At 32.3% G+C, this 26,384-nt stretch overlaps 1 protein-coding gene across 2 annotated transcripts; it reads right to left on the bottom strand.

Annotated features, from left to right (window-relative positions):
* Positions 1 to 838: 838 nt before the first annotated feature.
* Positions 839 to 26,384, bottom strand: LOC143255581 (uncharacterized). Of its 2 annotated transcripts, XM_076511452.1 has the most exons (21): positions 26,323 to 26,384; positions 25,876 to 26,085; positions 24,213 to 24,446; positions 23,764 to 23,973; positions 20,736 to 20,969; positions 20,288 to 20,497; positions 17,264 to 17,497; positions 16,817 to 17,026; positions 15,149 to 15,382; positions 14,702 to 14,911; positions 13,038 to 13,271; positions 12,592 to 12,801; positions 9,572 to 9,805; positions 9,126 to 9,335; positions 7,465 to 7,698; positions 7,018 to 7,227; positions 5,350 to 5,583; positions 4,902 to 5,111; positions 3,232 to 3,465; positions 2,786 to 2,995; positions 839 to 1,733 (listed from the first exon to the last, which is right to left on the bottom strand). In XM_076511452.1, exons 1-21 carry the CDS (start codon positions 26,375 to 26,377, stop codon positions 1,726 to 1,728), a joined length of 4,269 nt encoding a protein of 1,422 aa, XP_076367567.1. In that variant the 5' UTR covers positions 26,378 to 26,384; the 3' UTR covers positions 839 to 1,725. The 2 variants fall into 2 exon arrangements, with proteins under 2 accessions (XP_076367567.1, XP_076367568.1); XM_076511453.1 differs by lacking the exons at positions 7,018 to 7,227; positions 7,465 to 7,698.

Raw genomic sequence — 26,384 nt, 5'->3', positions numbered from 1 at the left:
AATCAACATGTTTCCATATAGAATGGTATGAATACCCTTCATTTCTTTAGATGCTTGAGGTATGAAAGGCTAAATAGATGTGTCGTAGAGGCAATTTGTGTTGCTTTTCTAATCGGATATATTTTTAGACAATGTTGCGTTGTGCTCTCTGGGTGAATGGCTTTTGTCACTGATTTTCTGTTTGTGGATTTTCAACTGTTATAAAATTCCGCATGTTACGTATCAAGGCTGGAGTACAACTTGTTGCAATTCCTGTTATTAATGGTCCTGATACCCTAATTTGATTAATATTCACTTATTTTCTAATGTCATTAAAAACACAGGATATTTCAGTTTTGAAAAGTCTAAACCCAAAATATGAACAAATATTCATGATCTAAGAGAATGAATATCTTGTGTTTGAAAGAGCTGTTACATACTCTTCACAAAAGCAATAGGTTTTCAGTGACACAACATTACTTAAGTAACACCAAACTATGTCAAAATATAGTTCTGATTGATCCTGTTCCACGGAGATTTTATATCGGCTATGACTATCATGTGAATTATTGCTTTGCCTATTCAAAATCGTTTTAATATAACGTACTCAGTCCTCTATTAAAAGATATTCTATAAATCAAATTCCTCATTGGTCAGCAACAAGTTTACGGACTTACAAGACCAAACTTCGGAATCACTTGTAAACTTGTAGGATATCTGATGAAGCTTTTAAAGAGAAATACTGAACTAATAAATATACATTGTGAAGGTATAGATCGTCATTTTATTTACCTTAACAGAAATATCTCGTAATAAGCTTCAGTTTGCGTTAAACACAATTGATATTAACGAACCAATCAATAATTCAAGAATACTTTATTAAAGTGAGAAATATTTCTATTATTATTAAATACAGTACAGTAACAAAGTTTCGTTTTATTAACATTGTAAAGCCTTATAACAGAGATCAATCTTCAAATGCTTATTCAATAAATTTGGTCACTGATCAAAAAGTCGTGGTTGTTCGTATCAAACACCAGCTCTGACTTACGTTGGCCTAACTTTCAAAATGTTAGAAACGTTATTCTTTACTATCTGTTTTAATATTTACTTAGTAAAATGAAGAAAAGAAATATAAAATAATAAGAAAAAGTATAAATAATCAAATAGATACAAATTATTTCAAATTGAAATATACGTTTTAGAACTAGTTTTTTAATTTATTTTGTAAAAGAAGGCAATAAAGAGTTAAATGTCATATACATATCTATATATATAATCAATTAGATGTGAATAAAACCGAACGTCTGATAAATGCAAAGTCAATAAGGCAATTCATTATTTTCTTTTAAAGCGAACTAATTTTTAATTTATTTTGTAAAAGAAGGAAATAAAGAGTTAAATGTTATATACATATCTATATATATAATCAATTAGATGTGAATAAAACCGAAATTCTGATATACGCAAGGACAATAAGGCAATTCATTATTTTCTTTTAAAGCATGTATCGAGCCATATCTATCATGAGAAGAAAACTGAAATAAAGAGACGAAATATTACATTTTTTTACAAACATTCAGAGCTTTGCCGATTTATACAGAAAGTAAAATCAACCATTATAGAAAACCAAAACACAGATGGAATATACTTTCAGCTAATACGTATTTATTTGACTTAACCTAACTGTCATTTTAGTTGCATTTGCCTACAATCAGTTACAGTCTTCCATACACAGAGGAGCGATCAACGACCTATACAACAAAACGAAAATCAAAGGTAAGCTATATCATAAGATTTTAGTTGTTCCTTTAACAATCACTACAAATACTATTTTTGCATATTTACACTAAAAAATAAATAAACATAAAAAGTAACAAACCTCATTAACAAGCTGTATCAGTAAAATAATCTTTTACATTTTCAAAAAAGAGATACTATCGAATTCGTAAGGGAAGATTTAAACAATAAATACATATAATCAAGGTAAAATGTGAAGGAAAAGGCACAATGTAAAAACAAAGCACATACGTAATTTTAACGGTGGGCCAAACAGTTATTAATGTATTGCTAGAAATATTAAAAAATAACAAGAAAAAATGGTTTAAGAAAGAGCACTGGTCGAACAGAAAATTTTAACATAACGGGAATTACGGAAACCTTGTTATATGTAGGCAATTTTGATGACAGAAATTTCTTTGAAACATAAGACTTATAGATAGTTAAAAATGGAAAAGTAGTGAAAATGAGAATGACAAATATTAGCTACATCTTGTTAAAGTTTAGAATATTAAAACAATAATAACGACGTTAAACCTCCGTGAGAGATTTTTCAAGAATAATTATTTTTTATTGCTTGTTTTCGGATACCATCTTTAAAAATAAGTTAATTAATATTAAGTTTTACTTACTTATTGCCGATAAAAATATGTTACAAACTAAACATAAAATTTCACAAACGAATAAGAAAAGGGAAAAGTATTTTTAACCTCCGTTTCTGTAAAAAATGTAATATTTCATAAAATGTCTTAGAAGAATAGAAATTCAGTATACTTTTCATGTAAATGTACAGATATATCGTAAACAGTTGTGTAACACTATGAACAGCATAAGTGTAAATGGTTCAAACAAGCTATGTGAAATCAACGTGTGTTGCGTTGTTACTTTGTTTTTACTTTAAATTATCTTATCGGGATCTTTACGATAACAAATGAAAAGAAGCGTCTGCTGTTTGTGTTAAAATTGTCTCAGAATCCTTAATTTTCAAGAAAAAGATCTGGAAAGGAAGAGAAGGCCTAAAGCTCACCATTCGTAGAACAGCCAGCTCTCCACTCATAGTCACATACGTTCAGCTCTCGGTTGAAGTGAAGGGTTGCTGGGCAACACATTAATTTTGGTATTCCATGGTCACAAACATAGTACAACGAGCAGTTTTCAGTATGAGGAAGAAAAACTGAAAATTTGCCGTTTTGAAGAGGACATACTTTGGATGGATCGATTGTTGTCGTTTTGATACCTTAAAAAGTAAAATAAAAATAAATAAAACATACTCACATCTCTAAATGTAAAGACTTTCCAATAAAATTTTACTTTTTGTGGAGTCATGAATACATTTGCTATATAAAAAAAACTCCATCATGTTTTTAGATATACGTAAACCGCGATGAAATTTCAGATTTGTTAATAGTAGCCAATTACTATAAAACGCAAAGTTGTTCCGAACGTTTGAATGTTTAATTGTGTCATACTTACTTCTATGTGAAGTTGATTCTTGTTCTATGGTTCTATTATCATCACCAACTGGCATTGTGGTGTTAAAAACATCTTGGTCTCTTGAAGAAATTACTACTTCAGTTCTGTTCTTGGATGGTTGAAATGTATTTTCTGATCTGGTAGTTGAGAACGGACTGTCTGTGACTCTAGTCGGGTCGGAGATGTATGTTGAAGAACTATTTGATACTTCGGGTTTCTTTGATGACAAATGACCTAATTGAGGAAAAGAAATTCTGAATTAGTATCGTATTTCACGCAATCGTCTTTAAGAGTGGTGTGTCTTAGACACGCTTAATTAAATTGTTTTGTAACGTTATCGAACGAATATTTAAAACAATAAACGTACGGTGATCTCTTATTTGATTTTCCTATTTGTCACTGATTTACACTTCGCGCTTACCTTTGCTATGTTAAACATCTTGCCGAAGGAATAATTCGGAAGACGTGGCATTAATGTTGAATATTTCTGACAGTACTGCATATATATGTGTGAAGGATTACTCTGTACGTAAAAGACATCTCAAAACCATACTCATACGATAACCGATATTATATAACACTTTGAATTTTCTAAAAATATGAGATATTGTTTTCGAAAAGACGTTTCGATGTATTGCACGTTAGTTTAATATATATAATTTTTAAAATAATTGTATAAGTATTTGCGTAACATTGATGCTTAGAACATTTGTGTCAACAGATAAATAAAGACAGTTTTAAAACGTGACATATGGAAAGATCGAATGAACTCTTAGATTGTTTTCATATTAATTTGTTCTTGTAAGAATTGTAGAAGTTCTTCGAGATTTTCCTGTGATCTAAAAAGCACTTGAAAATTGTTTGGTGTAGTCACATGTTTTCCGTGTGTTTTCTTCAACGTTCTTTGTTGCTGAAACTGACTCTTAGCACGTGCACCTGCAGTTGATGTGTCATTAATTTTATGTTATTTAAAATAAACTGTCAATTCATTTCGATTTTAGTTCCATGTTAATTATAAATTGATAATTGATATCCAGGCCTTTCTGTTTTTTATTCTGTGAGAGATTTTCGTGTTCGAATATTTTTTATTCATTCTTTTGTGAGTTAATATTGAAAAAATTCATGTAAATTAACATTATGTTTTACTTATTCATTGTCGACAAAAATATGTCAGAAAATAACCTTAAAGTTTCATTGACGAATAAGAAAGTATTTTTAAATTCCGTTTTTGTAGATAGTGTGATATTTTATAGAGTATGTTGGAAAAATAGAAATTCAATATATTTTGGGGTGAATGTGTAGATATATTATACATTGTTGGGTAAGGCTATGAACAGAATTACTGTGTGTGTGTGTTTTGTTATAGCAAAGCCACATCGGGCTATCGGCTGAGCCCACCGAGGAAAATGGAGCCCTTGATTTTAGAGTTGTAAGTCCGTAGACTTACCGCTGTACTAGCGGCGGTTAGCATTACTGTAAACGGTTCAAAGAAACTATGTGAAATCAACGTGTTTCGCGTTTTTTGATTGTTTCTTTTAATTTAAATGTTTTTATCGGGTTCTTTACGATAACAAATGAAAAGTAGCTTCTGCTGTTTTTGTTAAAATTGTCTCAGGATCCTCAATTTCCAAGAAAAAGATCTGGAAAGGAAGAGAAGGCCTAAAGCTCACCATTCGTAGAACAGCCAGCTCTCCACTCATAGTCACATACGTTCAGCTCTCGGTTGAAGTGAAGGGGAGCTGGGCAACGCATTAATTTTGGTATTCCATGATCACAAACATAGTACAACGAGCAGTTTTCAGTATGAGGAAGAAAAACTGGAAATTTGCCGTTTTGAGGAGGACACACTTTGGATGGATCGATTGTTGTCGTTCTGATACCTTAAAAGGGTAAAATAAAAATAAATAAAACATACTCACATCTCTAAATGTAAAGACTTTCCAATATAATTTTACTTTTTGTGGAGTCATGAATACATTTGCTATATAAAAAAAAACTCCATCATGTTTTTAGATATACGTAAACCGCGATGAAATTTCAGATTTGTTAATAGTAGCCAATTACTATAAAACGCAAAGTTGTTCCAAACGTTTGAATGTTTAATTGTCTCATACTTACTTCTATGTGAAGTTGATTCTTGTTCTATGGTTCTATTATCATCACCAACTGGCATTGTGGTGTTAAAAACATCTTGGTCTCTTGAAGAAATTACTACTTCAGTTCTGTTCTTGGATGGTTGAAATGTATTTTCTGATCTGGTAGTTGAGAACGGACTGTCTGTGACTCTAGTCGGGTCGAAGATGTATGTTGAAGAACTATTTGATACTTCGGGTTTCTTTGATGACAAATGACCTAATTGAGGAAAAGAAATTCTGAATTAGTATCGTATTTCACGCAATCGTCTTTAAGAGTGGTGTGTCTTAGACACGCTTAATTAAATTGTTTTGTAACGTTATCGAACGAATATTTAAAACAATAAACGTAAGATGATCTCTTATTTGATTTTCCTATTTGTCACTATTTTACACTTCGCGCTTACCTTGCTATGTTAAACATCTTGCCGAAGGAATAATTCGGAAGACGTGGCATTAAGGTTGAATATTTTTGACAGTACTGCATATATATGTGTGAAGGATTACTCTGTACGTAAAAGACATCTCAAAACCATACTCATACGATAACCGATATTATATAACACTTTGAATTTTCTAAAAATATGAGATATTGTTTTCGAAAAGACGTTTCGATGTATTCCACGTTAGGATAATATATATAATTTTTAAAATAATTGTATAAGTATTTGCGTAACATTGATGCTTAGAACATTTGTGTCAACAGATAAATAAAGACAGTTTTAAAACGTGACATATGGAAAGATCGAATGAACTCTTAGATTGTTATCATATTAATTTGTTCTTGTAAGAATTGTAGAAGTTCTTCGAGATTTTCCTGTGATCTAAAAAACACTTGAAAATTGTTTGGTGTAGTCACATGTTTTCCTATGTTTTCTTCAACGTTCTTTGTTGCTGAAACTGACTCTTAGCACGTACACCTGCAGTTGATGTGTCATTAATTTTATGTTATTTAAAATAAACTGTCAATTCATTTCGATTTTAGTTCCATGTTAATTATAAATTGATAATTGATATCCAGGCCTTTCTGTTTTTTATTCTGTGAGAGATTTTTGTATTCGAATATTTTTTATTCATTCTTTTGTGATTTAATATTGAAAAAATTCATGTAAATTAACATTATGTTTTACTTATTCATTGTCGACAAAAATATGAGAGAAAATAACCTTAAAGTTTCATTGACGAATAAGAAAGTATTTTTAAATTCCGTTTTTGTAGATAGTGTGATATTTTATAGAGTATGTTGGAAAAATAGAAATTCAATATATTTTGGGGTGAATGTGTAGATATATTATACATTGTTGGGTAAGGCTATGAACAGAATTACTGTGCGTGTGTGTTTTGTTATAGCAAAGCCACATCGGGCTATCGGCTGAGCCCACCGAGGAAAATGGAGCCCTTGATTTTAGAGTTGTAAGTCCGTAGACTTACCGCTGTATTAGCGGCGGTTAGCATTACTGTAAACGGTTCAAAGAAACTATGTGAAATCAACGTGTTTCGCGTTTTTTGATTGTTTCTTTTAATTTAAATGTTTTTATCGGGTTCTTTACGATAACAAATGAAAAGTAGCTTGTGCTGTTTTTGTTAAAATTGTCTCAGGATCCTCAATTTCCAAGAAAAAGATCTGGAAAGGAAGAGAAGGCCTAAAGCTCACCATTCATAGAACAGCCAGCTCTCCACTCATAGTCACATACGTTCAGCTCTCGGTTGAAGTGAAGGGGAGCTGGGCAACGCATTAATTTTGGTATTCCATGATCACAAACATAGTACAACGAGCAGTTTTCAGTATGAGGAAGAAAAACTGGAAATTTGCCGTTTTGAGGAGGACACACTTTGGATGGATCGATTGTTGTCGTTCTGATACCTTAAAAGGGTAAAATAAAAATAAATAAAACATACTCACATCTCTAAATGTAAAGACTTTCCAATATAATTTTACTTTTTGTGAAGTCATGAATAGATTTGCTATATAAAAAAAACTCCATCATGTTTTTAGATATACGTAAACCGCGATGAAATTTCAGATTTGTTAATAGTAGCCAATTACTATAAAACGCAAAGTTGTTCCGAACGTTTGAATGTTTAATTGTGTCATACTTACTTCTATGTGAAGTTGATTCTTGTTCTATGGTTCTATTATCATCAGCAACTGGCATTGTGGTGTTAAAAACATCTTCGTCTCTTGAAGAAATTACTACTTCCGTTCTGTTCTTGGATGGTTGAAATGTATTTTCTGATCTGGTAGTTGAGAACGGACTGTCTGTGACTCTAGTCGGGTCGGAGATGTATGTTGAAGAACTATTTGATACTTCGGGTTTCTTTGATGACAAATGATCTAATTGAGAAAAGAAATTCTGAATTAGTATCGTATTTCACGCAATCGTCTTTAAGAGTGGTGTGTCTTAGACACGCTTAATTAAATTGTTTTGTAACGTTATCGAACGAATATTTAAAACAATAAACGTAAGGTGATCTCTTATTTGATTTTTTATTTGTCACTGATTTACACTTCGCGCTTACCTTGCTATGTTAAACATCTTGCCGAAGGAATAATTCGGAAGACGTGGCATTAAGGTTGAATATTTTTGACAGTACTGCATATATATGTGTGAAGGATTACTCTGTACGTAAAAGACATCTCAAAACCATACTCATACGATAACCGATATTATATAACACTTTGAATTTTCTAAAAATATGAGATATTGTTTTCGAAAAGACGTTTCGATGTATTGCACGTTAGGATAATATATATACTTTTTAAAATAATTGTATAAGTATTTGCGTAACATTGATGCTTAGAACATTTGTGTCAACAGATAAATAAAGACAGTTTTAAAACGTGACATATGGAAAGATCGAATGAACTCTTAGATTGTTTTCATATTAATTTGTTCTTGTAACAATTGAAAAGGTTCTACGAGATTTTATTGTGATCTAAAAAACACTTGAAAATTGTTTGGTGTAGTCACATGTTTTCCCATGTTTTCTTCAACGTTCTTTGTTGCTGAAACTGACTCTTAGCACGTACACCTGCAGTTGACGTGTCATTAATTTTATGTTATTTAAAATAAACTGTCAATTCATTTCGATTTTAGTTCCATGTTAATTATAAATTGATAATTGATATCCAGGCCTTTCTTTTTTTTTATTCTGTGAGAGATTTTTGTGTTCGAATATTTTTATTCATTCTTTTGTGATTTAATATTGAAAAATTCATGTAAATTAACATTATGTTTTACTTATTCATTGTCGACAAAAATATGTCAGAAAATAACCTTAAAGTTTCATTGACGAATAAGAAAGTATTTTTAAATTCCGTTTTGTAGATAGTGTGATATTTTATAGAGTATGTTGGAAGAATAGAAATTCAATATATTTTGGGGTGAATGTGTAGATATATTATACATTGTTGGGTAAGGCTATGAACAGAATTAGTGTGTGTGTGTGTTTTGTTATAGCAAAGCCACATCGGGCTATCGGCTGAGCTCACCGAGGAAAATGGAGCCCTTGATTTTAGAGTTGTAAGTCCGTAGACTTACCGCTGTACTAGCGGCGGTTAGCATTACTGTAAACGGTTCAAAGAAACTATGTGAAATCAACGTGTTTCGCGTTTTTTGATTGTTTCTTTTAATTTAAATGTTTTATCGGGTTCTTTACGATAACAAATGAAAAGTAGCTTCTGCTGTTTTGTTAAAATTGTCTCAGGATCCTCAATTTCCAAGAAAAGATCTGGAAAGGAAGAGAAGGCCTAAAGCTCACCATTCGTAGAACAGCCAGCTCTCCACTCATAGTCACATACGTTCAGCTCTCGGTTGAAGTGAAGGGGAGCTGGGCAACGCATTAATTTTGGTATTCCATGATCACAAACATAGTACAACGAGCAGTTTTCAGTATGAGGAAGAAAAACTGGAAATTTGCCGTTTTGAGGAGGACACACTTTGGATGGATCGATTGTTGTCGTTCTGATACCTTAAAAGGGTAAAATAAAATAAATAAAACATACTCACATCTCTAAATGTAAAGACTTTCCAATATAATTTTACTTTTTGTGGAGTCATGAATACATTTGCTATATAAAAAAAACTCCATCATGTTTTTAGATATACGTAAACCGCGATGAAATTTCAGATTTGTTAATAGTAGCCAATTACTATAAAACGCAAAGTTGTTCCGAACGTTTGAATGTTTAATTGTGTCATACTTACTTCTATGTGAAGTTGATTCTTGTTCTATGGTTCTATTATCATCAGCAACTGGCATTGTGGTGTTAAAAACATTTTCGTCTCTTGAAGAAATTACTACTTCCGTTCTGTTCTTGGATGGTTGAAATGTATTTTCTGTTCTGGTAGTTGAGAACGGACTGTCTGTGACTCTAGTCGGGTCGGAGATGTATGTTGAAGAACTATTTGATACTTCGGGTTTCTTTGATGACAAATGATCTAATTGAGAAAAAGAAATTCTGAATTAGTATCGTATTTCACGCAATCGTCTTTAAGAGTGGTGTGTCTTAGACACGCTTAATTAAATTGTTTTGTAACGTTATCGAACGAATATTTAAAACAATAAACGTAAGGTGATCTCTTATTTGATTTTTTTATTTGTCACTGATTTACACTTCGCGCTTACCTTGCTATGTTAAACATCTTGCCGAAGGAATAATTCGGAAGACGTGGCATTAAGGTTGAATATTTTTGACAGTACTGCATATATATGTGTGAAGGATTACTCTGTACGTAAAAGACATCTCAAAACCATACTCATATGATAACCGATATTATATAACACTTTGAATTTTCTAAAAATATCAGATATTGTTTTCGAAAAGACGTTTCGATGTATTGCACGTTAGGATAATATATATACTTTTAAAATAATTGTATAAGTATTTGCGTAACATTGATGCTTAGAACATTTGTGTCAACAGATAAATAAAGACAGTTTTAAAACGTGACATATGGAAAGATCGAATGAACTCTTAGATTGTTTTCAAATTAATTTCTTCTTGTAAGAATTGTAGAAGTTCTACGAGATTTTCCTGTGATCTAAAAAAACACTTGAAAATTGTTTGGTGTAGTCACATGTTTTCCTATGTTTTCTTCAACGTTCTTTGTTGCTGAAACTGACTCTTAGCACGTACACCTGCAGTTGATGTGTCATTAATTTTATGTTATTTAATATAAACTGTCAATTCATTTCGATTTTAGTTCCATGTTAATTATAAATTGATAATTGATATCCAGGCCTTTCTGTTTTTTATTCTGTGAGAGATTTTTGTGTTCGAATATTTTTATTCATTCTTTTGTGATTTAATATTGAAAAAATTCATGTAAATTAACATTATGTTTTACTTATTCATTGTCGACAAAAATATGTCAGAAAATAACCTTAAAGTTTCATTGACGAATAAGAAAGTATTTTTAAATTCCGTTTTTGTGGATAGTGTGATATTTTATAGAGTATGTTGGAAGAATAGAAATTCAATATATTTTGGGGTGAATGTGTAGATATATTATACATTGTTGGGTAAGGCTATGAACAGAATTAGTGTGTGTGTGTGTTTTGTTATAGCAAAGCCACATCGGGCTATCGGCTGAGCTCACCGAGGAAAATTGAGCCCTTGATTTTAGAGTTGTAAGTCCGTAGACTTACCGCTGTACGAGCGGCGGTTAGCATCACTGTAAACGAAATTTATATGCAAAAACGGCTCGTTTTGGCTGAGAAAACACTTTTACATAGAAGAGCGAACAACGTTTCGACCTTCTTCGGTCATCGTCAGGTTCACAAAGAAAGAGGTAACTGACCGGATGCTCACCACATGTTTGAAAGGGGTTGTGTAACTGTGTGTCGAAATATAGAGGGCGGTATTAGATGTTTGAATATATAATTTTATTTATTTTATTAATATAGGTATAAAGGCGTTCCTTTATATTGGTTTATTATGGGTTTAAGTTGTTGTATAAGTAAGGCTTCTTTAATTTTGCGTTTGTTTATGTTTGTTTCTTTATTTAGTATTTGAGTGTTTTCTATGGTTATGTTGTGTTTATTTGACTTGCAGTGTTCGAAAACGTGTGAAGGTGACTTTTTATGTTCTTTGAATCTGGTTTCCATTTTTCTACTTGTTTCTCCAATATAGAAGTCGTGGCAGTTATCACATTGTATTTTATAAATAATGTTGGTGTGGTGTTTGTCAGTGTAGTTTTTACATAGTATAGACCTCAGTTTTGTGCCGGGTTTTTGAATAAATTTAGTATTAATTGAATGTCATATTTTGTTACTAATTTTGCCAAATGTTGGTTATTTGTTTGCTGATGTCAGGAATATATGGTATACAGCAGTATGTGGTTTCGTGGTTTTGATTCGTGAGCTGTATTTACTTTAGTTGGTTGATTTTGCTTTCTGTCTAGGTGTGTGCGTATAATGTTTTCTACGGTTTGTGGAGGAAACTTATTGATGTTGGTGAAGTATTGTTTTATTTTGTCTAATTCATGGTTAATTTTATCTGGTGAGCATAGTTTTATGGCTGTGTTTATTTGGTTTCTTAGTATGTTGAGTTTTTGTTTTGTTTCATGTGCTGAGTCCCAAGGAATGTATAGTCCAGTATGGGTGATTTTTCGGTGGATTTCTGTTTGAAATTGTGTATCAGTTCTTGTAATTTTGAGGTTAAGAAATGATATTTGTTTGTTTTCTTCCTGTTCACATGTGAAGTTGATGTTGGGATGTATAGAGTTAATGTGATTGAAAAAATTAAGTATGTGTTCTGTAAATTTGAATCCCGCAACCGTGTCATCTACATATCTGTACCAATATAATGGTGGATGTAATGCTGTGTTAATTGCATGTGTTTCAACTTGTGTCATAAAAATATTGGCTAGAACTGGTGATACTGGGTTGCCCATGCTTAGGCCATTTGTTTGTATATAGTTTTGGTTGTTGAACATGAAGTTTGTCTTTATCGTGGTGAATTCTATGAGGGTTGCTAACTGGTTACTGGGAATTTCTATAGTCGGGTTAGGGTCTCACTGATTATTACTGTAAACGGTTCAAAGAAACTATGTGAAATCAACGTGTTTCGCGTTTTTGATTGTTTCTTTTAATTTAAATGTTTTTATCGGGTTCTTTACGATAACAAATGAAAAGTAGCTTCTGCTGTTTTTGTTAAAATTGTCTCAGGATCCTCAATTTCCAAGAAAAAGATCTGGAAAGGAAGAGAAGGCCTAAAGCTCACCATTCGTAGAACAGCCAGCTCTCCACTCATAGTCACATACGTTCAGCTCTCGGTTGAAGTGAAGGGGAGCTGGGCAACGCATTAATTTTGGTATTCCATGATCACAAACATAGTACAACGAGCAGTTTTCAGTATGAGGAAGAAAAACTGGAAATTTGCCGTTTTGAGGAGGACACACTTTGGATGGATAGATTGTTGTCGTTCTGATACCTTAAAAGGGTAAAATAAAAATAAATAAAACATACTCACATCTCTAAATGTAAAGACTTTCCAATATAATTTTACTTTTTGTGGAGTCATGAATAGATTTGCTATATAAAAAAAACTCCATCATGTTTTAGATATACGTAAACCGCGATGAAATTTCAGATTTGTTAATAGTAGCCAATTACTATAAAACGCAAAGTTGTTCCGAACGTTTGAATGTTTAATTGTGTCATACTTACTTCTATGTGAAGTTGATTCTTGTTCTATGGTTCTATTATCATCAGCAACTGGCATTGTGGTGTTAAAAACATCTTCGTCTCTTGAAGAAATTACTACTTCCGTTCTGTTCTTGGATGGTTGAAATGTATTTTCTGATCTGGTAGTTGAGAACGGACTGTCTGTGACTCTAGTCGGGTCGGAGATGTATGTTGAAGAACTATTTGATACTTCGGGTTTCTTTGATGACAAATGATCTAATTGAGAAAAGAAATTCTGAATTAGTATCGTATTTCACGCAATCGTCTTTAAGAGTGGTGTGTCTTAGACACGCTTAATTAAATTGTTTTGTAACGTTATCGAACGAATATTTAAAACAATAAACGTAAGGTGATCTCTTATTTGATTTTTTTATTTGTCACTGATTTACACTTCGCGCTTACCTTGCTATGTTAAACATCTTGCCGAAGGAATAATTCGGAAGACGTGGCATTAAGGTTGAATATTTTTGACAGTACTGCATATATATGTGTGAAGGATTACTCTGTACGTAAAAGACATCTCAAAACCATACTCATACGATAACCGATATTATATAACACTTTGAATTTTCTAAAAATATGAGATATTGTTTTCGAAAAGACGTTTCGATGTATTGCACGTTAGGATAATATATATACTTTTAAAATAATTGTATAAGTATTTGCGTAACATTGATGCTTAGAACATTTGTGTCAACAGATAAATAAAGACAGTTTTAAAACGTGACATATGGAAAGATCGAATGAACTCTTAGATTGTTTTCATATTAATTTGTTCTTGTAACAATTGAAAAGGTTCTACGAGATTTTATTGTGATCTAAAAAACACTTGAAAATTGTTTGGTGTAGTCACATGTTTTCCCATGTTTTCTTCAACGTTCTTTGTTGCTGAAACTGACTCTTAGCACGTACACCTGCAGTTGACGTGTCATTAATTTTATGTTATTTAAAATAAACTGTCAATTCATTTCGATTTTAGTTCCATGTTAATTATAAATTGATAATTGATATCCAGGCCTTTCTGTTTTTTATTCTGTGAGAGATTTTTGTGTTCGAATATTTTTATTCATTCTTTTGTGATTTAATATTGAAAAAATTCATGTAAATTAACATTATGTTTTACTTATTCATTGTCGACAAAAATATGTCAGAAAATAACCTTAAAGTTTCATTGACGAATAAGAAAGTATTTTTAAATTCCGTTTTTGTAGATAGTGTGATATTTTATAGAGTATGTTGGAAGAATAGAAATTCAATATATTTTGGGGTGAATGTGTAGATATATTATACATTGTTGGGTAAGGCTATGAACAGAATTAGTGTGTGTGTGTGTTTTGTTATAGCAAAGCCACATCGGGCTATCGGCTGAGCTCACCGAGGAAAATGGAGCCCTTGATTTTAGAGTTGTAAGTCCGTAGACTTACCGCTGTACTAGCGGCGGTTAGCATTACTGTAAACGGTTCAAAGAAACTATGTGAAATCAACGTGTTTCGCGTTTTTTGATTGTTTCTTTTAATTTAAATGTTTTTATCGGGTTCTTTACGATAACAAATGAAAAGTAGCTTCTGCTGTTTTGTTAAAATTGTCTCAGGATCCTCAATTTCCAAGAAAAAGATCTGGAAAGGAAGAGAAGGCCTAAAGCTCACCATTCGTAGAACAGCCAGCTCTCCACTCATAGTCACATACGTTCAGCTCTCGGTTGAAGTGAAGGGGAGCTGGGCAACGCATTAATTTTGGTATTCCATGATCACAAACATAGTACAACGAGCAGTTTTCAGTATGAGGAAGAAAAACTGGAAATTTGCCGTTTTGAGGAGGACACACTTTGGATGGATCGATTGTTGTCGTTCTGATACCTTAAAAGGGTAAAATAAAAATAAATAAAACATACTCACATCTCTAAATGTAAAGACTTTCCAATATAATTTTACTTTTTGTGGAGTCATGAATACATTTGCTATATAAAAAAAACTCCATCATGTTTTTAGATATACGTAAACCGCGATGAAATTTCAGATTTGTTAATAGTAGCCAATTACTATAAAACGCAAAGTTGTTCCGAACGTTTGAATGTTTAATTGTGTCATACTTACTTCTATGTGAAGTTGATTCTTGTTCTATGGTTCTATTATCATCAGCAACTGGCATTGTGGTGTTAAAAACATTTTCGTCTCTTGAAGAAATTACTACTTCCGTTCTGTTCTTGGATGGTTGAAATGTATTTTCTGATCTGGTAGTTGAGAACGGACTGTCTGTGACTCTAGTCGGGTCGGAGATGTATGTTGAAGAACTATTTGATACTTCGGGTTTCTTTGATGACAAATGATCTAATTGAGAAAAAAGAAATTCTGAATTAGTATCGTATTTCACGCAATCGTCTTTAAGAGTGGTGTGTCTTAGACACGCTTAATTAAATTGTTTTGTAACGTTATCGAACGAATATTTAAAACAATAAACGTAAGGTGATCTCTTATTTGATTTTTTTATTTGTCACTGATTTACACTTCGCGCTTACCTTGCTATGTTAAACATCTTGCCGAAGGAATAATTCGGAAGACGTGGCATTAAGGTTGAATATTTTTGACAGTACTGCATATATATGTGTGAAGGATTACTCTGTACGTAAAAGACATCTCAAAACCATACTCATACGATAACCGATATTATATAACACTTTGAATTTTCTAAAAATATGAGATATTGTTTTCGAAAAGACGTTTCGATGTATTGCACGTTAGGATAATATATATACTTTTTAAAATAATTGTATAAGTATTTGCGTAACATTGATGCTTAGAACATTTGTGTCAACAGATAAATAAAGACAGTTTTAAAACGTGACATATGGAAAGATCGAATGAACTCTTAGATTGTTTTCATATTAATTTGTTCTTGTAACAATTGAAAAGGTTCTACGAGATTTTATTGTGATCTAAAAAACACTTGAAAATTGTTTGGTGTAGTCACATGTTTTCCCATGTTTTCTTCAACGTTCTTTGTTGCTGAAACTGACTCTTAGCACGTACACCTGCAGTTGACGTGTCATTAATTTTATGTTATTTAAAATAAACTGTCAATTCATTTCGATTTTAGTTCCATATTAATTATAAATTGATAATTGATATCCAGGCCTTTCTGTTTTTTATTCTGTGAGAGATTTTTGTGTTCGAATATTTTTATTCATTCTTTTGTGATTTAATATTGAAAAAATTCATGTAAATTAACATTATGTTTTACTTATTCATTGTCGACAAAAATATGTCAGAAAATAACCTTAAAGTTTCATTGACGAATAAGAAAGTATTTTTAAATTCCGTTTTTGTAGATAGTGTGATATTTTATAGAGTATGTTGGAAGAATAGAAATTCAATATATTTTGGGGTGAATGTGTAGATATATTATACATTGTTGGGTAAGGCTATGAACAGAATTAGTGTGTGTGTGTGTTTTGTTATAGCAAAGCCACATCGGGCTATCGGCTGAGCTCACCGAGGAAAATGGAGCCCTTGATTTTAGAGTTGTAAGTCCGTAGACTTACCGCTGTACTAGCGGCGGTTAGCATTACTGTAAACGGTTCAAAGAAACTATGTGAAATCAACGTGTTTCGCGTTTTTTGATTGTTTCTTTTAATTTAAATGTTTTTATCGGGTTCTTTACGATAACAAGTGAAAAGTAGCTTCTGCTGTTTTTGTTAAAATTGTCTCAGGATCCTCAATCTCCAAGAAAAAGATCTGGAAAGGAAGAGAAGGCCTAAAGCTCACCATTCGTAGAACAGCCAGCTCTCCACTCATAGTCACATACGTTCAGCTCTCGGTTGAAGTGAAGGGGAGCTGGGCAACGCATTAATTTTGGTATTCCATGATCACAAACATAGTACAACGAGCAGTTTTCAGTATGAGGAAGAAAAACTGGAAATTTGCCGTTTTGAGGAGGACACACTTTGGATGGATAGATTGTTGTCGTTCTGATACCTTAAAAGGGTAAAATAAAAATAAATAAAACATACTCACATCTCTAAATGTAAAGACTTTCCAATATAATTTTACTTTTTGTGGAGTCATGAATACATTTGCTATATAAAAAAAACTCCATCATGTTTTTAGATATACGTAAACCGCGATGAAATTTCAGATTTGTTAATAGTAGCCAATTACTATAAAACGCAAAGTTGTTCCGAACGTTTGAATGTTTAATTGTGTCATACTTACTTCTATGTGAAGTTGATTCTTGTTCTATGGTTCTATTATCATCAGCAACTGGCATTGTGGTGTTAAAAACATTTTCGTCTCTTGAAGAAATTACTACTTCCGTTCTGTTCTTGGATGGTTGAAATGTATTTTCTGATCTGGTAGTTGAGAACGGACTGTCTGTGACTCTAGTCGGGTCGGAGATGTATGTTGAAGAACTATTTGATACTTCGGGTTTCTTTGATGACAAATGATCTAATTGAGAAAAAGAAATTCTGAATTAGTATCGTATTTCACGCAATCGTCTTTAAGAGTGGTGTGTCTTAGACACGCTTAATTAAATTGTTTTGTAACGTTATCGAACGAATATTTAAAACAATAAACGTAAGGTGATCTCTTATTTGATTTTTTTATTTGTCACTGATTTACACTTCGCGCTTACCTTGCTATGTTAAACATCTTGCCGAAGGAATAATTCGGAAGACGTGGCATTAAGGTTGAATATTTTTGACAGTACTGCATATATATGTGTGAAGGATTACTCTGTACGTAAAAGACATCTCAAAACCATACTCATACGATAACCGATATTATATAACACTTTGAATTTTCTAAAAATATGAGATATTGTTTTCGAAAAGACGTTTCGATGTATTGCACGTTAGGATAATATATATACTTTTTAAAATAATTGTATAAGTATTTGCGTAACATTGATGCTTAGAACATTTGTGTCAACAGATAAATAAAGACAGTTTTAAAACGTGACATATGGAAAGATCGAATGAACTCTTAGATTGTTTTCATATTAATTTGTTCTTGTAACAATTGAAAAGGTTCTACGAGATTTTATTGTGATCTAAAAAACACTTGAAAATTGTTTGGTGTAGTCACATGTTTTCCCATGTTTTCTTCAACGTTCTTTGTTGCTGAAACTGACTCTTAGCACGTACACCTGCAGTTGACGTGTCATTAATTTTATGTTATTTAAAATAAACTGTCAATTCATTTCGATTTTAGTTCCATATTAATTATAAATTGATAATTGATATCCAGGCCTTTCTGTTTTTTATTCTGTGAGAGATTTTTGTGTTCGAATATTTTTATTCATTCTTTTGTGATTTAATATTGAAAAAATTCATGTAAATTAACATTATGTTTTACTTATTCATTGTCGACAAAAATATGTCAGAAAATAACCTTAAAGTTTCATTGACGAATAAGAAAGTATTTTTAAATTCCGTTTTGTGGATAGTGTGATATTTTATAGAGTATGTTGGAAGAATAGAAATTCAATATATTTTGGGGTGAATGTGTAGATATATTATACATTGTTGGGTAAGGCTATGAACAGAATTAGTGTGTGTGTGTGTTTTGTTATAGCAAAGCCACATCGGGCTATCGGCTGAGCTCACCGAGGAAAATTGAGCCCTTGATTTTAGAGTTGTAAGTCCGTAGACTTACCGCTGTATGAGCGGCGGTTAGCATCACTGTAAACGAAATTTATATGCAAAAACGGCTCGTTTTGGCTGAGAAAACACTTTTACATAGAAGAGCGAACAACGTTTCGACCTTCTTCGGTCATCGTCAGGTTCACAAAGAAAGAGGTAACTGACCGGATGCTCACCACATGTTTGAAAGGGGTTGTGTAACTGTGTGTCGAAATATAGAGGGCGGTATTAGATGTTTGAATATATAATTTTATTTATTTTATTAATATAGGTATAAAGGCGTTCCTTTATATTGGTTTATTATGGGTTTAAGTTGTTGTATAAGTAAGGCTTCTTTAATTTTGCGTTTGTTTATGTTTGTTTCTTTATTTAGTATTTGAGTGTTTTCTATGGTTATGTTGTGTTTATTTGACTTGCAGTGTTCGAAAACGTGTGAAGGTGACTTTTATGTTCTTTGAATCTGGTTTCCATTTTTCTACTTGTTTCTCAATATAGAAGTCGTGGCAGTTATCACATTGTATTTTATAAATAATGTTGGTGTGGTGTTTGTCAGTGTAGTTTTACATAGTATAGACCTCAGTTTTGTGCCGGGTTTTGAATAAATTTAGTATTAATTGGAATGTCATATTTTGTTACTAATTTTTTGCCAAATGTTGGTTATTTGTTTGCTGATGTCAGGAATATATGGTATACAGCAGTATGTGGTTTCGTGGTTTTTTTGATTCGTGAGCTGTATTTACTTTAGTTGGTTGATTTTGCTTTCTGTCTAGGTGTGTGCGTATAATGTTTTCTACGGTTTGTGGAGGAAACTTATTGATGTTGGTGAAGTATTGTTTTATTTTGTCTAATTCATGGTTAATTTTATCTGGTGAGCATAGTTTTATGGCTGTGTTTATTTGGTTTCTTAGTATGTTGAGTTTTTGTTTTGTTTCATGTGCTGAGTCCCAAGGAATGTATAGTCCAGTATGGGTGATTTTTCGGTGGATTTCTGTTTGAAATTGTGTATCAGTTCTTGTAATTTTGAGGTTAAGAAATGATATTTGTTTGTTTTCTTCCTGTTCACATGTGAAGTTGATGTTGGGATGTATAGAGTTAATGTGATTGAAAAAATTAAGTATGTGTTCTGTAAATTTGAATCCCGCAACCGTGTCATCTACATATCTGTACCAATATAATGGTGGATGTAATGCTGTGTTAATTGCATGTGTTTCAACTTGTGTCATAAAAAATATTGGCTAGAACTGGTGATACTGGGTTGCCCATGCTTAGGCCATTTGTTTGTATATAGTTTTGGTTGTTGAACATGAAGTTTGTCTTTATCGTGGTGAATTCTATGAGGGTTGCTAACTGGTTACTGGGAATTTCTATAGTCGGGTTAGGGTCTCACTGATTATTACTGTAAACGGTTCAAAGAAACTATGTGAAATCAACGTGTTTCGCGTTTTTTTGATTGTTTCTTTTAATTTAAATGTTTTTATCGGGTTCTTTACGATAACAAATGAAAAGTAGCTTCTGCTGTTTTTGTTAAAATTGTCTCAGGATCCTCAATCTCCAAGAAAAAGATCTGGAAAGGAAGAGAAGGCCTAAAGCTCACCATTCGTAGAACAGCCAGCTCTCCACTCATAGTCACATACGTTCAGCTCTCGGTTGAAGTGAAGGGGAGCTGGGCAACGCATTAATTTTGGTATTCCATGATCACAAACATAGTACAACGAGCAGTTTTCAGTATGAGGAAGAAAAACTGGAAATTTGCCGTTTTGAGGAGGACACACTTTGGATGGATAGATTGTTGTCGTTCTGATACCTTAAAAGGGTAAAATAAAAATAAATAAAACATACTCACATCTCTAAATGTAAAGACTTTCCAATATAATTTTACTTTTTGTGGAGTCATGAATAGATTTGCTATATAAAAAAAAACTCCATCATGTTTTTAGATATACGTAAACCGCGATGAAATTTCAGATTTGTTAATAGTAGCCAATTACTATAAAACGCAAAGTTGTTCCGAACGTTTGAATGTTTAATTGTGTCATACTTACTTCTATGTGAAGTTGATTCTTGTTCTATGGTTCTATTATCATCAGCAACTGGCATTGTGGTGTTAAAAACATTTTCGTCTCTTGAAGAAATTACTACTTCCGTTCTGTTCTTGGATGGTTGAAATGTATTTTCTGATCTGGTAGTTGAGAACGGACTGTCTGTGACTCTAGTCGGGTCGGAGATGTATGTTGAAGAACTATTTGATACTTCGGGTTTCTTTGATGACAAATGATCTAATTGAGAAAAAAGAAATTCTGAATTAGTATCGTATTTCACGCAATCGTCTTTAAGAGTGGTGTGTCTTAGACACGCTTAATTAAATTGTTTTGTAACGTTATCGAACGAATATTTAAAACAATAAACGTAAGGTGATCTCTTATTTGATTTTTTTATTTGTCACTGATTTACACTTCGCGCTTACCTTGCTATGTTAAACATCTTGCCGAAGGAATAATTCGGAAGACGTGGCATTAAGGTTGAATATTTTTGACAGTACTGCATATATATGTGTGAAGGATTACTCTGTACGTAAAAGACATCTCAAAACCATACTCATATGATAACCGATATTATATAACACTTTGAATTTTCTAAAAATATCAGATATTGTTTTCGAAAAGACGTTTCGATGTATTGCACGTTAGGATAATATATATACTTTTTAAAATAATTGTATAAGTATTTGCGTAACATTGATGCTTAGAACATTTGTGTCAACAGATAAATAAAGACAGTTTTAAAACGTGACATATGGAAAGATCGAATGAACTCTTAGATTGTTTTCAAATTAATTTCTTCTTGTAAGAATTGTAGAAGTTCTACGAGATTTTCCTGTGATCTAAAAAAAACACTTGAAAATTGTTTGGTGTAGTCACATGTTTTCCTATGTTTTCTTCAACGTTCTTTGTTGCTGAAACTGACTCTTAGCACGTACACCTGCAGTTGATGTGTCATTAATTTTATGTTATTTAAAATAAACTGTCAATTCATTTCGATTTTAGTTCCATGTTAATTATAAATTGATAATTGATATCCAGGCCTTTCTGTTTTTTATTCTGTGAGAGATTTTTGTGTTCGAATATTTTTATTCATTCTTTTGTGATTTAATATTGAAAAAATTCATGTAAATTAACATTATGTTTTACTTATTCATTGTCGACAAAAATATGTCAGAAAATAACCTTAAAGTTTCATTGACGAATAAGAAAGTATTTTTAAATTCCGTTTTTTGTGGATAGTGTGATATTTTATAGAGTATGTTGGAAGAATAGAAATTCAATATATTTTGGGGTGAATGTGTAGATATATTATACATTGTTGGGTAAGGCTATGAACAGAATTAGTGTGTGTGTGTGTTTTGTTATAGCAAAGCCACATCGGGCTATCGGCTGAGCTCACCGAGGAAAATTGAGCCCTTGATTTTAGAGTTGTAAGTCCGTAGACTTACCGCTGTACGAGCGGCGGTTAGCATCACTGTAAACGAAATTTATATGCAAAATCGGCTCGTTTTGGCTGAGAAAACACTTTTACATAGAAAAGCGAACAACGTTTCGACCTTCTTCGGTCATCGTCAGGTTCACAAAGAAAGAGGTAACTGACCGGATGCTGACCACATGTTTGAAAGGGGTTGTGTAACTGTGTGTCGAAATATAGAGGGCGGTATTAGATGTTTGAATATATAATTTTATTTATTTTATTAATATAGGTATAAAGGCGTTCCTTTATATTGGTTTATTATGGGTTTAAGTTGTTGTATAAGTAAGGCTTCTTTAATTTTGCGTTTGTTTATGTTTGTTTCTTTATTTAGTATTTGAGTGTTTTCTATGGTTATGTTGTGTTTATTTGACTTGCAGTGTTCGAAAACGTGTGAAGGTGACTTTTTATGTTCTTTGAATCTGGTTTCCATTTTTCTACTTGTTTCTCCAATATAGAAGTCGTGGCAGTTATCACATTGTATTTTATAAATAATGTTGGTGTGGTGTTTGTCAGTGTAGTTTTTACATAGTATAGACCTCAGTTTTGTGCAGGGTTTTTGAATAAATTTAGTATTAATTGGAATGTCATATTTTGTTACTAATTTTTGCCAAATGTTGGTTATTTGTTTGCTGATGTCAGGAATATATGGTATACAGCAGTATGTGGTTTCGTGGTTTTGATTCGTGAGCTGTATTTACTTTAGTTGGTTGATTTTGCTTTCTGTCTAGGTGTGTGCGTATAATGTTTTCTACGGTTTGTGGAGGAAACTTATTGATGTTGGTGAAGTATTGTTTTATTTTGTCTAATTCATGGTTAATTTTATCTGGTGAGCATAGTTTTATGGCTGTGTTTATTTGGTTTCTTAGTATGTTGAGTTTTTGTTTTGTTTCATGTGCTGAGTCCCAAGGAATGTATAGTCCAGTATGGGTGATTTTTCGGTGGATTTCTGTTTGAAATTGTGTATCAGTTCTTGTAATTTTGAGGTTAAGAAATGATATTTGTTTGTTTTCTTCCTGTTCACATGTGAAGTTGATGTTGGGATGTATAGAGTTAATGTGATTGAAAAAATTAAGTATGTGTTCTGTAAATTTGAATCCCGCAACCGTGTCATCTACATATCTGTACCAATATAATGGTGGATGTAATGCTGTGTTAATTGCATGTGTTTCAACTTGTGTCATAAAAATATTGGCTAGAACTGGTGATACTGGGTTGCCCATGCTTAGGCCATTTGTTTGTATATAGTTTAGGTTGTTGAACATGAAGTTTGTCTTTATCGTGGTGAATTCTATGAGGGTTGCTAACTGGTTACTGGGAATTTCTATAGTCGGGTTAGGGTCTCACTGATTATTACTGTAAACGGTTCAAAGAAACTATGTGAAATCAACGTGTTTCGCGTTTTTTGATTGTTTCTTTTAATTTAAATGTTTTTTATCGGGTTCTTTACGATAACAAATGAAAAGTAGCTTCTGCTGTTTTTGTTAAAATTGTCTCAGGATCCTCAATTTCCAAGAAAAAGATCTGGAAAGGAAGAGAAGGCCTAAAGCTCACCATTCGTAGAACAGCCAGCTCTCCACTCATAGTCACATACGTTCAGCTCTCGGTTGAAGTGAAGGGGAGCTGGGCAACGCATTAATTTTGGTATTCCATGATCACAAACATAGTACAACGAGCAGTTTTCAGTATGAGGAAGAAAAACTGGAAATTTGCCGTTTTGAGGAGGACACACTTTGGATGGATCGATTGTTGTCGTTCTGATACCTTAAAAGGGTAAAATAAAAATAAATAAAACATACTCACATCTCTAAATGTAAAGACTTTCCAATATAATTTTACTTTTTGTGGAGTCATGAATAGATTTGCTATATAAAAAAAAACTCCATCATGTTTTTTAGATATACGTAAACCGCGATGAAATTTCAGATTTGTTAATAGTAGCCAATTACTATAAAACGCAAAGTTGTTCCGAACGTTTGAATGTTTAATTGTGTCATACTTACTTCTATGTGAAGTTGATTCTTGTTCTATGGTTCTATTATCATCAGCAACTGGCATTGTGGTGTTAAAAACATCTTCGTCTCTTGAAGAAATTACTACTTCAGTTCTGTTCTTGGATGGTTGAAATGTATTTTCTGATCTGGTAGTTGAGAACGGACTGTCTGTGACTCTAGTCGGGTCGGAGATGTATGTTGAAGAACTATTTGATACTTCGGGTTTCTTTGATGACAAATGATCTAATTGAGGAAAAGAAATTCTGAATTAGTATCGTATTTCACGCAATCGTCTTTAAGAGTGGTGTGTCTTAGACACGCTTAATTAAATTGTTTTGTAACGTTATCGAACGAATATTTAAAACAATAAACGTAAGGTGATCTCTTATTTGATTTTTTTATTTGTCACTGATTTACACTTCGCGCTTACCTTGCTATGTTAAACATCTTGCCGAAGGAATAATTCGGAAGACGTGGCATTAAGGTTGAATATTTTTGACAGTACTGCATATATATGTGTGAAGGATTACTCTGTACGTAAAGACATCTCAAAACCATACTCATACGATAACCGATATTATATAACACTTTGAATTTTCTAAAAATATGAGATATTGTTTTCGAAAAGACGTTTCGATGTATTGCACGTTAGGATAATATATATACTTTTTAAAATAATTGTATAAGTATTTGCGTAACATTGATGCTTAGAACATTTGTGTCAACAGATAAATAAAGACAGTTTTAAAACGTGACATATGGAAAGATCGAATGAACTCTTAGATTGTTTTCATATTAATTTGTTCTTGTAACAATTGTAAAGTTCTACGAGATTTTCCTGTGATCTGAAAAAACACTTGAAAATTGTTTGGTGTAGTCACATGTTTTCCTATGTTTTCTTCAACGTTCTTTGTTGCTGAAACTGACTCTTAGCACGTGCACCTGCAGTTGACGTGTCATTAACTTTATGTTATTTAAAATAAACTGCCAATTCAATATGATTTTAGTTCCATGTTAATTATAAATTGATAATTGATATCCAGGCCTTTCTGTTTTTTATTCTGTGAGAGATTTTTGTGTTCGAATATTTTTTATTCATTCTTTTGTGATTTAATATTGAAAAAATTCATGTAAATTAACATTATGTTTTACTTATTCATTGTCGACAAAAATATGTCAGAAAATAACCTTAAAGTTTCATTGACGAATAAGAAAGTATTTTTAAATTCCGTTTTGTAGATAGTGTGATATTTTATAGAGTATGTTGGAAGAATAGAAATTCAATATATTTTGGGGTGAATGTGTAGATATATTATACATTGTTGGGTAAGGCTATGAACAGAATTAGTGTGTGTGTGTGTTTTGTTATAGCAAAGCCACATCGGGCTATCGGCTGAGCTCACAGAGGAAAATGGAGCCCTTGATTTTAGAGTTGTAAGTCCGTAGACTTACCGCTGTACTAGCGGCGGTTAGCATTACTGTAAACGGTTCAAAGAAACTATGTGAAATCAACGTGTTTCGCGTTTTTTGATTGTTTCTTTTAATTTAAATGTTTTATCGGGTTCTTTACGATAACAAATGAAAAGTAGCTTCTGCTGTTTTGTTAAAATTGTCTCAGGATCCTCAATTTCCAAGAAAAGATCTGGAAAGGAAGAGAAGGCCTAAAGCTCACCATTCGTAGAACAGCCAGCTCTCCACTCATAGTCACATACGTTCAGCTCTCGGTTGAAGTGAAGGGGAGCTGGGCAACGCATTAATTTTGGTATTCCATGATCACAAACATAGTACAACGAGCAGTTTTCAGTATGAGGAAGAAAAACTGGAAATTTGCCGTTTTGAGGAGGACACACTTTGGATGGATCGATTGTTGTCGTTCTGATACCTTAAAAGGGTAAAATAAAAATAAATAAAACATACTCACATCTCTAAATGTAAAGACTTTCCAATATAATTTTACTTTTTGTGGAGTCATGAATAGATTTGCTATATAAAAAAAACTCCATCATGTTTTTAGATATACGTAAACCGCGATGAAATTTCAGATTTGTTAATAGTAGCCAATTACTATAAAACGCAAAGTTGTTCCGAACGTTTGAATGTTTAATTGTGTCATACTTACTTCTATGTGAAGTTGATTCTTGTTCTATGGTTCTATTATCATCAGCAACTGGCATTGTGGTG

The sequence above is a fragment of the Tachypleus tridentatus genome, chromosome 7 (genome assembly GCF_004210375.1).
Source record: "Tachypleus tridentatus isolate NWPU-2018 chromosome 7, ASM421037v1, whole genome shotgun sequence".
NCBI classification, from domain to species: Eukaryota; Metazoa; Arthropoda; class Merostomata; order Xiphosura; family Limulidae; genus Tachypleus; species Tachypleus tridentatus.
Note: the sequence above shows the minus strand (reverse complement) of the source record. Positions and strands in the feature narration are given on the sequence as shown.